The 13,698-nt window shown below is 29.5% G+C and overlaps 1 protein-coding gene across 3 annotated transcripts; it reads right to left on the bottom strand.

Annotated features, from left to right (window-relative positions):
• Nucleotides 1–4,276: 4,276 nt before the first annotated feature.
• Nucleotides 4,277–12,106, bottom strand: LOC119609378 (zinc finger protein 502). 3 transcript variants are annotated; one of them, XM_037964130.1, is made up of 8 exons: nucleotides 11,693–12,105; nucleotides 11,345–11,591; nucleotides 9,898–10,073; nucleotides 9,627–9,833; nucleotides 8,598–9,559; nucleotides 8,322–8,507; nucleotides 7,372–8,257; nucleotides 4,277–5,253 (listed from the first exon to the last, which is right to left on the bottom strand). In XM_037964130.1, exons 3-7 carry the CDS (start codon nucleotides 10,051–10,053, stop codon nucleotides 7,771–7,773), a joined length of 1,998 nt encoding a protein of 665 aa, XP_037820058.1. In that variant the 5' UTR covers nucleotides 10,054–10,073; nucleotides 11,345–11,591; nucleotides 11,693–12,105; the 3' UTR covers nucleotides 4,277–5,253; nucleotides 7,372–7,770. The 3 variants fall into 3 exon arrangements, with proteins under 3 accessions (XP_037820058.1, XP_037820060.1, XP_037820059.1); XM_037964132.1 differs by having other exon boundaries at nucleotides 11,345–12,106; XM_037964131.1 differs by having other exon boundaries at nucleotides 8,598–9,556; nucleotides 11,345–12,106.
• Between the last annotated feature and the right edge of the window lie 1,592 nt (nucleotides 12,107–13,698).

The raw sequence follows: 13,698 nt of genomic DNA, 5'->3' as shown, positions 1-13,698 counted from the left end.
ACATCAAACATTTTCAAAATAAAAATTGAAAAATCATTTAAATATAAAACTATATAACCTGCAGCTTCCACTAAATCATACAAATAAACCAATTAAAATGAACAAAACTTTAAAAAAAGATATAAAAAATCATAAATCACAAATCACAGTGTGGTAAAAAACTTATGGGCATCTTTTTGTTTCTATTTTAAAGCAGAAAACAACTTAAAAGCCCCCCTTTGACAAAAAAAAAAACCACAGCAGAAAATTAAAGAAAATTATAAAAAATCTCTAATCACAAAAAGATAATAAGAAAATTAAATAACAATTTTTAAAATTAAATAAACCTTAATTTTATTTTAGTTGTTAAATGTATGTTTAATATTTTTATGAAAAATTAAGAAACTGAAAACATTTATTAATGTACATGTCTAATTTTTAAGATCAAATAAATGTATTTTGTTTTATATATAAAAAAAGAAAATAAGTTCTCTCCACAAAAAATAAAAATTATATCAAAACGTAAGAAATGCCTTATTTTTCTTTTAACTTAAAAAAAGAACAAATTTAATTTACATGTTAAAACTCTGTTGCTTTAAATGGTAATTAAAATAAATATATCTAGTTTTAAATTTCTAAAATATTTAAGAAAACAAATTTAACCTAACAAATAAATTTATAATTCCTATTTAGTAAAATATTTCCCTTCATTTTTTTAATTAAATTAAAACAAATTTATTTTAGAGAAATTAAGAGAAAATATTATGTTTGAAAATATTAAAGTATAAAACAAAAAACTTGAAATGATTTTAATACATAACCTTAAAAAGTATTATGTTAAAGAATATAACAACATTTCTTCAGTTCCAGTTCAGTTCTAGTTCAGCTCTAGTTCAGTTCTAGTTCAGCTCTAGTTCAGTTCTAGTTCAGTTCTAATTCAGTTCTAGTTCAGTTCTAGTTCAGTTCTAGTTCAGTTCTAATTCAGTTCTAGTTCAGTTCTAGTTCAATTCTAGTTCAGTTCTAGTTCAGTTCTAGTTCAGTTCTAGTTCAGTTCTAATTCAGTTCTAGTTTAGTTCTAGTACAGTTCTAGTTCAGTTCTAGTTCAGTTCTAGTTCAGTTCTAGTTCAGTTCTAGTTCAGTTCTAGTTCAGTTCTAGTTCAGTTCTAGTTCAGTTCTAGTTCAGTTCTAGTTCAGTTCTAGTTCAGTTCTAGTTCAGTTCTAGTTCAATTCTAGTTCAATTCTAGTTCAGTTCTAGTTCAGTTCTAGTTCAGTTCTAGTTCAGTTCTGGTTCAGTTCTAGTTCAGTTCTAGTTCAGTTCTAGTTCAGTTCTAGTTCAGTTCTAGTTCAGTTCTAGTTCAGTTCTAGTTCAGTTCTAGTTCAGTTCTAGTTCAGTTCTAGTTCAGTTCTAGTTCAGTTCTAGTTCAGTTCTAGTTCAGTTCTAGTTCAGTTCTAGTTCAGTTCTAGTTCAGTTCTAGTTCAGTTCTAGTTCAGTTCTAGTTCAGTTCTAGTTCAGTTCTAGTTCAGTTCTAGTTCAGTTCTAGTTCAGTCAGTTCTAGTTCAGTTCTAGTTCAGCTCTAGTTCAGTTCTATGACTGAGCTAGACAACTTTAGTTGATACTCTAATCAACTTTAGTTGATCATAATTAACAGAAATCAATTGTTTTTAATTCTGAATTTCAATCGTTTTACTTATATTTTCAAACAGAACTTTAGAATAAGTTTTTAAATTTGATTTATTTTCTACTTAGTCTAAATTTTTCGAAAAAAAAATCTATTTAACAATTTGCATTAGTTTGTAAAATTAAAATAAATCTCTAACTTGCTAACAAATCTATTTAGATAAATAATAAAAAAAAAAAAAATAAAATAAAACTTCAAGCAATAGTTTAATATCAAAAACTAATTAACTAAAAATCATTATTATTAAACAAAAAAAAAACTATAAACAAAATACTGACGACTTTCATTAATAAAACTCGTTCACTTTCACTAAAAAACTTTGCTTTAATAATAAAAAATCAATAAATAAATTTATAAATAAAAACTCTAATCCTTTATATAAAAAGTTGAAACAAAAATTTAAAACTAATCATAGAAAAATGCATCAAATTCATTAAAAACAAATTCAACAAATATTATACAATTAAGCTAATTCAAATGAAAACATAAAAATGAACTTATATTTGAATAATAAATAAAAATTGAATATTATACATAATATACATTTAAAAATTGTTTGCCTATTATAATTATTACTAAATAAAATCGTATATAAAACAAACGTATAAATTAATAATAAAAACACACATAAAAGTATAACTGATTCCTTTTTCTTTTAAGTTAAGAAATAAATAAAAACAAATGAAATATTAATAAAGTGAAATTGAATAAAAAAAATTAAATTGAGTTTTATTGAAAAAGCTATGTGGAGCCGAGTTCAGGACTTCCAAGTAATTTCTAATGATTGTTGTTGAAAGGGAAGTGATTTTTCAATGAAAATATAAGTGAAGACAAAATAAGACCCTTTTTAATTTTTAAAGAGTTTTAACAAAGTTCCAGACAATTTCAGATTGGATCAAAAAATCGATTTTTTTAAGGAAAATATGGAAACTGAACTAGAAATCAACTATAACTGAACTAAAGCTGAGCTATAACTGAACAAGATATGAACTAAAACTGAAGTATAACAGAACTTGAACATCAACTAGAACTGAACTAGAACTGAACAAGAATTGAACTAGAACTTGAACTAGAACTGAACTAGAACTGAACTAGAAATGAACTAGAACTGAACTAGAACTGAACTAGAACTGAACTAGAACTGAACTAGAACTGAACTAGAACTGAACTAGAACTGAACTAGAACTGAACTAGAACTGAACTAGAACTGAACTAGAACTGAACTAGAACTGAACTAGAACTGAACTAGAACTGAACTAGAACTGAACTAGAACTGAACTACAACTGTACTAGAAATGAACTAGAAGTGAACTAGAATTGAACTAAAACTGAACTAGAACTGAACTAGAATAGAACTGAACTAGAACTGAACTAGAACTGAACTAGAACTGAACTAGAACTGAACTAGAACTGAACTAGAACTGAACTAGAACTGAACTAGAACTGAACTAGAACTGAACTAGAACTGAACTAGAACTGAACTAGATCTGAACTAGAACTGAACTAGAACTGAACTAGAACTGAACTAGAACTGAACTAGAACTGAACTAGAACTGAATTAGAACTCAACTATAACTGAATTAGAACTCAACTATAACTGAACTAGAACTGAACTAGAACTGAATTAGAACTCAACTATAACTGAACTAGAACTGAACTAGAACTGAACTAGAACTGAACTAGAACTGAACTAGAACTGAATTAGAACTCAACTATAACTGAACTAGAACTGAACTAGAACTGAACTAGAACTGAACTGAACTAGAACTGAACTAGAACTGAACTAGAACTGAACTAGAACTGAACTAGAACTGAACTAGAACTGAACTAGAACTGAACTAGAACTGAACTAGAACTGAACTAGAACTGAACTAGAACTGAACTAGAACTGAACTAGAACTGAACTAGAACTAAACTAGAACTGAACTAGAAATGAACTAGAAATGAACTAGAACTGAACTAAAACTGAACTAGAACTGAACTAGAACTGAACTAGAACTGAACTAGAACTGAACTAGAACTGAACTAGAACTGAACTAGAACTGAACTAGAACTGAACTAGAACTGAACTAGAACTGAACTAGAACTGAACTAGAACTGAACTAGAACTGAACTAGAACTGAACTAGAACTGAACTAGAACTGAACTAGAACTGAACTAGAACTGAACTAGAACTGAACTAGAACTGAACTAGAACTGAACTAGAACTGAACTAGAACTGAACTAGAACTGAACTAGAACTGAACTAGAACTGAACTAGAACTGAACTAGAACTGAACTAGAACTGAACTAGAACTGAACTAAAACTGAACTATAACAGAACTAGAACTTAAATTGAACTAGAACTGAACTAGAACTGAACTAGAAGTGAAGTAGAACTGAACTTGAACTAAACTATAACTGAACTTTAAATTTTTGAAACCAAACTTTATACTTCTAGAGAAATATTGATTGATGATCAGAAAATATGTAAACTTTTCGATATATGAACATAAATGCGGCTTAACAAAGTAACAAAACAATATATTTTTAACTATTTTAAATTAATTTACTTACAAGATTGTTGTTTCGAAAGTTTTGCTTACCAGAAGAACGCGTTTAAATTAATAAAATAAATGAATTTTTGTATAATTTTATTTTAATCAAATTTCTTTATGATTTTCATTTTATAAATTATTTACACAGTTATTGTAGGGGTTGACGTGTTTTTTTTTTTTTAATTTAAATTTAATATTTAAGTATGTTATACAAAATCGTTGCTTAAAGTAGTTTATTCATTTATGTTAAATAATTAGCTAAATTTTTAACAAAAATATATGTTGATATTTATTAAAAATATATTGCTTTTTCTTACAAACGAGCAAAATAAAAACCAAAGAAAGTTTTTAAGTCCTTAATAAAAATACCACTTGTTTTATAGCTGAACAATTGTTCAGGACAATTTTTTACACTAAAAGAAAAACTCTACAAATTTTAAAATAAGCGCTTTAAAAGGAAAAACTTCCATTTTATTAACATTATGGGAGGTTTAATTACTTTACAAAATCTTAGAATTTATTTGAAAACTTAAAAGTTATGAAAGCATTTCAACTAAAAGAAAGTTGTTTCTTTTGTTTTTAAAATTTTCTAAGAAAATTTTTTTATTTTTGTTTATTTATACAAGTAAAAGGAAGTAGAGAACTTAATTTAGTTGTTAAATATTAATTATTGAAGGTTTATGATGTATGCGTAGAGTTGTTTTTTTATTTATTAAATAATTATTATAATTGTTTATATGTTAATAAATTTTAGGTTGTCAAGCAACTTTGTTTTATCTTAATAATTTAGCTTAATAATCTTATAAGTAGAGGAAAACAAAAAAGGTGTTTAAGGAAAAGCTAAGCTTAAATTTAAAAATTAAATTAAAAAGGATTTGTTTATAGACTAAGAGTAAGTACTACTTAAAATGTAGTACTACGTATTTAAATTTATTTACATTTGGTTAAGGAAAACAAAAGGTTTTAATTATTTATTTAACGAGTGAAACGGCAAGAGCACCAATAGGTCAAAATCATCATCGAATGGGGGGCCACAGAGTATATTTAGAGAAACCAGACTGCAAAAAGAGATTTTATAGGAATGTTTAAAAACAAATTGCTTAAAAAAAAACTAAAACTATTTTGATCTTACGGCTAATGAAGATGCACAAAACACAAAAGCAATGAACATGTGTAAAATGTGGAAAACATAAAAGCAATGAATATGTGGAAAAAGTGGAAAAAGCAAATGAAATGATAAGAAGTATTAAAACTTTTCATTGGCAAAAACTTTATTACAACCCAATTTTTAGACTCAGCATTATCCAGATACAAAATGTACCAAAATTGTCAATTATTTAATAAATCAAATATAAGTTTGTATCAAACATATTTTAAACAATGAATTACATAGACTTAATTTTGAATTAATCTAGAAAGAAGAAGAAATGAACTAGAAATAAACTTGAACTAGAAAATGAACTATAACTAGAACTGAACTAGAACTGAGCTAGAACAGACCTAGAACTGACTAGAACTGAATAGAACTGAACTAGAACTAGAACTGAACTAGAACTGAACTAGAACTAGAACTGAACTGGAACTGAACTAGAACTAACTAGAACTGAACTAGAAACTAGAACTGAACTGGAACTGAACTAGAACTGAACTAGAACTGAACTAGAACTGAACTAGAACTGAACTAGAACTGAACTAGAACTGAACTAGAACTGAACTAGAACTGAACTAGAACTGAACTAGAACTGAACTAGAACTGAACTAGAACTGAACTAGAACTGAACTAGAACTGAACTAGAACTGAACTAGAACTGAACTAGAACTGAACTAGAACTGAACTAGAACTGAACTAGAACTGAACTAGAACTGAACTAGAACTGAACTAGAACTGAACTAGAACTGAACTAGAACTGAACTAGAACTGAACTAGAACTGAACTAGAACTGAACTAGAACTGAACTAGAACTGAACTAGAACTGAACTAGAACTGAACTAGAACTGAACTACTGAACTGAACTGAACTAGAACTGAACTAGAACTGAACTAGAACTGAACTAGAACTGAACTAGAACTGAACTAGAACTAGAACTGAACTAGAACTGAACTAGAACTGAACTAGAACAGAACTAGAACTGAACTAGAACTGAACTAGAACTGAACTAGAACTGAACTAGAACTGAACTAGAACTGAACTAGAACTGAACTAGAACTGAACTAGAACTGACCTAGAACTGAACTAGAACTAAAACTGAACTAGAACTAAAACTGAACTAGAACTAAAACTGAACTAGAACTAAAACTGAACTAGAACTAAAACTGAACTAGAACTGAACTAGAACTGAACTAGAACTGAACTAGAACTGAACTAGAACTGAACTAGAACTGAGCTAGAACTGAACTAGAACTGAACTAGAACTGAACTAGAACTGAACTGAACTAGAACTGAACTAGAACTGAACTAGAACTGAACGAACTGAACTAGAACTGAACTAGAACTGAACTAGAACTGAACTAGAACTGAACTAGAACTGAACTAGAACTGAACTAGAACTGAACTAGAACTGAACTAGAACTGACCTAGAACTGAACTAGAACTGAACTAGAACTGAACTAGAACTGAACTAGAACTGAACTAGAACTGAACTAGAACTGAACTAGAACTGAACTAGAACTGAACTAGAACTGAACTAGAACTGAACTAGAACTGAAATAGAGCTGAACTAGAGCTGAACTAGAACTGAACTAGAGCTGAACTAGAACTGTACTAGAACTGAACCAGACCTTTATAATAATTTAAACTCCCAACAATATTATTCATCAGCTATAGAACAAATGAAGAAAAACAGAATCAATCAAATTAGAAATCAGCTTAAGTTGAGTAAAATATCAAGCAAAAGATAAAGAACCATATCTATTATTGTCAATGGGATATTATAATAACATAATACTTCTATCATCGGAATATTTGTTAATAATTACTTTTAAATTCTTTACTTTTAGAATCTTTGGATGTTGAGAATAATATTTGTTTTTATTTCGCCATCAGATTATTTTGTAAAATTACAGTTTGCCAGGTTTTAAAAAATGATTAAATTTAATAAATTGATAATATGTGGGTGCAAATAAATTAAAAATTAAAAGTCTACAATAAAAATATCTTACATATTCTAAAAACTCACCATTTTTGTGTATAATAATCCAGTTGTTTCTTTTTAAAATTTTCAGCTTCACAAATAAACTCTTTCATACAATTACCGCTTGCTAGCAATTGGTGTTAAAATGGTGCTAGAAGCCGAAGAATTTATAGAAATCACCTCGGTAATATTTGCCATATCACTGATATTTGTAGGTTGCTGCTGCTGTTGATGATGATGATAGTAGACTGGCGTTGCATCGGCATGTTGTAAAGGATGATAATTATGTAAATATGAGGCAGTTGTCGATGACATTGTAGAGTTAGTATTAGATGTGGCAACAATTTGTGATGTTTGTTGCGGTGGCTGTGTTTGATTGTGATGTTGATATGTCGTCGCAGTCGTACTTGTCGTATATACAGCACCTCCTCTGGTAGAGTTTGTCTATAAACCAGATATTATAACCTCATGCTGAGCATCATCATCGATATCGGGTAATTCTTGTTTTTGTATAACCAACTGTTGTCGGTCACCGCCAGACCCATTATCTTGTTGATTTTGTTGTGTTTGTGGCACTTGAGCTGGCTGTCGTGGCGCTGTTTGTCCATATTTTTCATGAATACCACGATGACGTTTCAGGGCAAAACGATCAGCAAATGCCGCCGAACAGATATCACATTTGAAGGGTTTTTCTCCTGAATGAACTTTGGCATGATTTTTCAAATGAGCCGCTTGTGAAAATGCAGAACCGCATATATCACATTTATAGGGTTTTTCGCCGGTGTGAATGCGTCGATGATTCCAGAGTGTGGCATGACGTGCAAAGCCTTTATCACACACTTCACACACATACGGTCGTTCACCGCTATGTGTACGTTCATGATTTTTCAAATGGGGAGATTGTGAAAATTGCATGCCACAGGTTTGACATCTGTTTTAAGGGGAAATTGGGAAAAATAAGTTCAGTTTTTTATTATTAATGTTGAAAAGCTTACTTGTAGGGTTTTTCTCCGGTATGAATACGTGCATGATTTTTCAGATACACTGCCTTGGCAAAGGCTAAACCACATATACTACATTTATAGTTTTTCTCACCACTGTGCAGCTTTTTATGAGACCATAAACTTGAATAGCGGGAAAATGTACCACCACAGATGTTGCAGGTGAAAGGTTTAGGATTTCTAGAAACAAAAAATGTTAATAAAAATTATGTAAATAAAAATTTTGCCTGCGAAAGCTTAGATGGTAAGAATTTTTTGATTTCTACTTACTCAGTTTTCACTGTCGATTGCGCTGTACACTGTTGCTTTGAGGCTGGTGCTCCCGAACCGGCAAACACCACCCCCGAACCATTGCACTTATTGCACTTTGTCACTTTAGGTTGAGTATACTTTTTCTTGGCCGGTTGTGATGAAGTTCCACCATGGGAATTCTCACGTTTTATACTCGTTGCTGTTACCGTCGATGTAGTCGCTGGCTGATTACTTGACTGAGCCACCAGTTGCACTTGCTGACCCTGTGCATTTGTGGAAATTATTTGTACCGGCTGTAAATGATTTTGTAACATATTTTGGGCATTTAGAGAGTCCATAGAAGATTCTGAATTACCACTTTGTAGTTCATTCATTTCAAATTTAATTTCACCATCAGGTGCAACAAAAATTTGAGTGGGTGTTACTTGTTGGGCAGCTGCTAGGGCGGCAGCCTGTTGTTGGGCTTGATCGTTTTGCACGCATGAATCGCAACGGTTAATTTTAGGTCCTTTACGTTTGACAGGTTGGAGTATTTGTACACCACAACTGCTGCATTTGCTTTGTTCGAGTTTCAATTGTTTATTAGAGTTGGAGCTATTTAATTGTACCTCATTTGTGGACTGTGATTGGTGCTGTTGTTGTTGTTGTTGCTGTTGTAATTGTTGCTGCTGCTGCTGTTGTTGTTGTTGCTGTTGTAGAACAGCTTGTGGTTCTAAAGCCTCTGTGGCCACAATTTGTATTTGTCCCATTTGTCCATTTTCGGTTATAATATTTTGTGTTTGCACTAAACCTTGAGCATTGACTACAATAGCTTCCTGTTGCTGGGACTGCTGATGTTGCTGATCACTACCATCTTGGGCATGTATACGTTTGTGATGATTCAGTAAAGCCAAATGTGAAAACATTAAACCACAAACATCACATTTAAAACTTATATTGGAGATAGTATTTTGTATGGGCGATATAGTCTGTAAAGACTGCTGAAAATTTTTAGAATAACGTAAAGTTTTAAAGGAAAATATTATTGATATTTTAGAAAAAACTTACTGCTGCTATAGGTTTATTTTGATTAACTATTTGCAATCTACCTTGAGAATCTAAGGTGGCTATACCTATGGTGCCACCTTGATTTAACTGATTCAATTGCATGCCATTGACTAAAGCATAATTATAGCCTCCTACTGGTTGGGCTATATAGCAGGTCTTGTTATCATCGGTGGCTAATTGTGCCAAATTTACGGTGGCTCCATTGCCCTGAAAAGAGGATTTTAAAGTTACTTTTGTGATATTCGTTTAAATTAAGCTGTTTTCTACTTACATTTGTGGTGGTGTAGTAAAAGGTTGGTTGATCCTTTTGTCCCTCAATTTTGGGTTGTTTTAAGATGGTGCCATCAGCTGTTTGATATTGTATAGGTTGTACATTGGCTCCAAGAGCATTTGTAAAGATAATATTTTTTGTTATATCTTCCATCATTTGGAGGCCTCTTTAGTGAACTAAAAAGGAAGGAAAATATAATCCATTAGATGTCAGGAAGACATTTATAAGAAATTTCAATAAAAATAAGTCTCAGATATACACTTTTTATGGAATTATGTCTCAGCAGGACACATGTCACTTAGAAAAACACTTGTGTATATACATAAGATGATTATCTGTAAAGCTCTTTTTTTAATGGAAATGACACTTAGGAAGAAGCCATTCTATAGGAAATTATATAAGGAAGATGACTGCCTAATAAACATTTCCTTTGAAAGACTTTTTTCTATAGAAATTGATCTAAGAAATATTCACCTTTTAATCTATTCAGCATCAGGATACTTTTGTACAAAAATTAAGTTATGGAATAGAAATTTCAATAAAAATATTTTTAAGAATAAAGAAAAAATATAAATCTTAAGAAAATACATTTATTGTCGGCTTTGGATTTATGGAAGAATATTGAAGTTGGAGGTTAACTATGAGTTTAATTAATATTTTATCACTACATAGTTTATGAATTTGTTCAGATTATAATAAACATTGTTTGAAAAACTAAAAAATATAGGTATTAATGGTGAAATAGGAATTTCTAAAATTGATTTCAATTTGTAAGAAAACTTGCCTTAAAAACGTGATTTCTTGATATGAAATATTAAACATACATTTGGATAAGCAAGAAATAATAATAAATTATATTATCATCTATTTAAATTGATAACAAAATACAAAAATTACAAAAATTCTATATTTCTTAAAACCCACACAAATTAAAATGTAAACAAAGCACATTAACAGCAATACGGCAACATTGCCTTGACAAACAAAAACAAAACAGAACAGTACTGGCAAAGTGGCGCGCTTTTTGCATAAACGAGATGGCAATAGTAAGCAAAGGTAAAGATAAAATAGAATAAAGTGAAATAGTAAAATATAATGAATGAATGAAATACAAGCAATAACAAAAATAGAAGAAATTTAATTGAAAAAGGAGATGGAAGAATAATTTTAAGGTAATTTAAATATGGCGACGACAGAGACACAAAATACGAAGTAAAAAAAACGAAAGAAAAAATCTACAATGTTTTGAAAATGTTTAGGAATTTTATTTTCAAAGGAATTAAATTAAAACATTTAAAGTAAATAAAAGGAAAATAAAGAATCTAACACAAAAACCTTTAATAAAATGTAATAACTAAAGGTTAAAAACTATTTAAAGAGTTTTAAAAGTAATTGAAGCACTATTTTCTTTTGGGCACAAAAAGCCGAGAACATTATTCATCATTACCTGTGTAGAGGAGAAAAGTTTACGCAATAATCTTAATTTGTTGATGATGAGCAATTAATTTGAAGAATTTTTTTTTTTAGAAAAAAAACAAATTCCTTTACACTTTTTTATGATAATTATTGTTTTGATTGTTGTTTTTGTAATTAGTAGAGGTTTATTTTGTTTTTTTTTATTAGCACACAATTCTTTTATTATTGTTTTTTCTTTTTCTAACAAATTTAATTGAAAATACCACACATGAGATGCACTGTAAAACGAAACAGACAAATTTTATTTTGCCAACATCACGAACGAGTGAACGATAATAAAATTTTCTACTTCGTTTCGCTTTTTTTGTCACACACATACGCTTTTGTATATGACGAAGAAGAACACTCCCTTCACTACTCGCACTCGTTTGCTTCAAACACACGCACAAACACGAACCGTATATATAGGCTTTTTCACTTGGCCAGAGATTGTACTTTTTTTTCACTAGGTTTGTCGTTCGTTCTCTTTTAATACAATGATTTTGGATAACATAGACAAGAAAAGCAATATGGCGGCGCCAAAAATTTTTGCGGTATTAATTTTGTAGTCAAATTATGTTAATTTCACATATTTTTCGTGCAAATTTGGTTTAAATTACAAAAATTTCGTTAGTATTTTCTTTATTTGTAATACATAGCAAATAATTAGCTTGTTGTAATTTTCCTAAAGCAAAAGACCGTATATTTTCTTCACCGTTCACTCTTGTCCACTGTTAAAATGAGACTGCCAATTGTTTGTTCATTTAAGTGGGAATATTTCGAGAAAATGTTTGTTTCATCGGAGATTTGTGTAAGAAAGAAAGAGACAACTAATGTAAATAACAGTGAAGTGTTTAATAGTTTGTTGCTTTTCGTTTAGTTTCATTCGTTGAGTTTGTTAAGGTAAACAAACTGGAGTTACCACATGTAAACAAGCTGTTGTATGTTTTTATCAAATACAAGTAATTGTTAATTTAAATGCTTTTAAATTAAAAAATGTTGTCAAAATTGTTTATTTTTTATATTAAAACTATTTGCTTTTACAAGATCTTTTATAATATTTAAAATTTTTCTTGTTTTTAAATTCTTTGTTTATGACTTGTTTAATATGGCTACTCTTTTTTTGTTAATATGCTTGTCTGTTTGTAGAAATTATTGCCTATGTTTAGGCGCTTAGTTAAATGAATAATTAATACAACATCTGTTAAAACCGTTGCATTTTGAATTTGAAAAACGCTTAAATGAAGGAAATTTTGAGGATTTTAAATGTTTTTCTATAGAAAATAATAAATAAAATAAAATTTAATCAAATTCTGTATTTTATTAATAATTAGCGGACACATTTTTCATAATTTCCCCCCATTTGGGAGTAGACAGTTAAAAACTGTTTTGTGGTGCTATTTTAGAACCTTATTCATCATTTAAACATAGAGGTAAAATTTGTTGTAACATATTCGTAGCTTGTTGAGAGCAAAAATTCAATTCCTATAAGAATCTATAAAGGGAGTCTTTGGTGCTTTTTTCTTCTTTAAAGTTACTTTTGGGTATTTTCTATAATATTGAACATGATTGAATGAAAATGTATAAGGGGGTATGTTTGGTAGTTTTTCATTCTTTTTAAATTTCTGAAAATTATGAAAGCAAAACTATTGAAATTAAAGCTAATCTTTCCTAATTGCATGAAAATCTATAAATTAGAAACAACTTTTGGCACTTTTTAACCATTACTTTACAACATTGTTTCTTAATTATATAGTTCTCTTTCTATATCATTCTAAATCACTTAAAACTGTTTTAAATTAATTTTTTTTTTTTTTTTTTTTTTTTTAAGTTGAAAAAGCCATAAATCATATGACTCTAGAAGTTTGTTGTTAAACCCAAACGACATAAATACTATAAAATTAACAACTCAAATTGCCAATCTAGAGAAAAAATTGTAAAAATATATCATTTGCAAGAAAAAGTAACATAAACCCACATATTTTTTACACGATCGCACTCTAGAGAGTGAGGGAAAATTGTGGAAAAAACGAGAATCACTGTTGCAATTGCAACATGTTTACAAAGTGGCAGTTTTGTGTAAAAAATAAAGAAATTCCTTAAAACCTACAATGGATTGTGTTTTGATTTGTGACGATTTTGCTAAAACCAATAATAATAAATTCGAAATTTATGTGTTTAAAAGTACGCTACAAGAGGCATACGACGATAATTTGCTGTTTGAGATCACTAGAGAGTTAATGATCTTGACGTTTTCAATGTCAATATACAGCTCTCGATCACTTGTTTTGTTTACATTAGAATTGAGTTAGATCACTATCTTTTATATAAACAATGGTCACTCTT

The sequence above is a fragment of the Lucilia sericata genome, unplaced genomic scaffold (genome assembly GCF_015586225.1).
Source record: "Lucilia sericata isolate MDLA Ls3-8-SP2 unplaced genomic scaffold, ASM1558622v1 Contig000971F_arrow, whole genome shotgun sequence".
Lineage (NCBI taxonomy): Eukaryota > Metazoa > Arthropoda > Insecta > Diptera > Calliphoridae > Lucilia > Lucilia sericata.
This window is presented reverse-complemented; position numbering and strand designations above follow the sequence as displayed.